The 964-nt window shown below is 17.3% G+C and overlaps 1 protein-coding gene across 1 annotated transcript in view; it reads left to right on the top strand.

The window, feature by feature from the left end:
• LOC102677309 (mediator of RNA polymerase II transcription subunit 9) overlaps positions 1-453 on the top strand; it is an 823-nt gene extending 370 nt beyond the window's left edge. Inside the window, exon 2 of the mRNA XM_006623634.1 lies at positions 313-453. Within this exon, the coding sequence (XP_006623697.1) occupies positions 313-453 (141 nt within the window). The remainder of the gene's footprint in view (positions 1-312) is intronic.
• Positions 454-964: the final 511 nt, after the last annotated feature.

The raw sequence follows: 964 nt of genomic DNA, 5'->3' as shown, positions 1-964 counted from the left end.
AAATATATATAATTTATATATATATTATTATATATTATATAATATATATTTATATTTAAAATATAATATAGTATTTAAAAAAATCACATCTTAAATAGAAATTTTTAATATAAATATCTTTTTGAAGAANCAATCTTCTATAATATAAATATATATAAGAAATATATATAATTTATATATGTGTGTGTATGCACATACACGCGCGCGCGTACTATCAGCATATATATTATAATTATATATATTATAATATAGCATATATATTATAATTATATATTATATTGTATAACTATGTAATATTTTTATATTTTATAGATTAGAAGATTACCAGGAATAGAATATAGTAAAGAAGAACAATTACAAAAACTTGAAACTTTACGTAAACAACTTAGACTTAAGCGAGAGCTCTTATTAAAATATCGTAACATGTGTACATTTGAAGTTCCAAAAATATAAATATTTTTATTTGCTTTTTAAAAAAGACAAATCAAACATGGGTTTTTGGCGTATCTTATTTACATATTTGATACATAATGAACAATTAATTAATAAATTGGCAAATACAAAACCAATTAGACGATCTGCACAGTTTATAGCATATTTAATACTTCAAAGTAGAACACATGGTATTTCTTTACCTTTTAATCAAGAGAAATTTTTTGAACGATTAAAAATTACAAAATATATTAAAGAAAAATTACAAGAAGCAAAAAATGAAATAAAAAAAAATTCACGAAAATAGTTTTTATAAAAATATTATTATAATTAAATTTGATAGATGATTAAAAACTTTTCATTCATACATTTAAAAAAAATTTATATAAGATAAAAAATAAGATAAAGAAAAATTTACCAAAGTAATTTTTTTAAAAATATGTTATAGCTATAATTTATTGTAGTCTTGATTTAATTACAAATTATATTTGTAATAATTGTCTTATAAATAAGTAATAATAAAAAAATATGA

Source organism: Apis dorsata, unplaced genomic scaffold (assembly GCF_000469605.1).
Source record: "Apis dorsata unplaced genomic scaffold, Apis dorsata 1.3 scaffold_927, whole genome shotgun sequence".
NCBI lineage: Eukaryota > Metazoa > Arthropoda > Insecta > Hymenoptera > Apidae > Apis > Apis dorsata.
The sequence above is the reverse complement of the archived record's forward strand: the minus strand, read 5'-3'. Positions and strand labels throughout refer to the sequence as shown.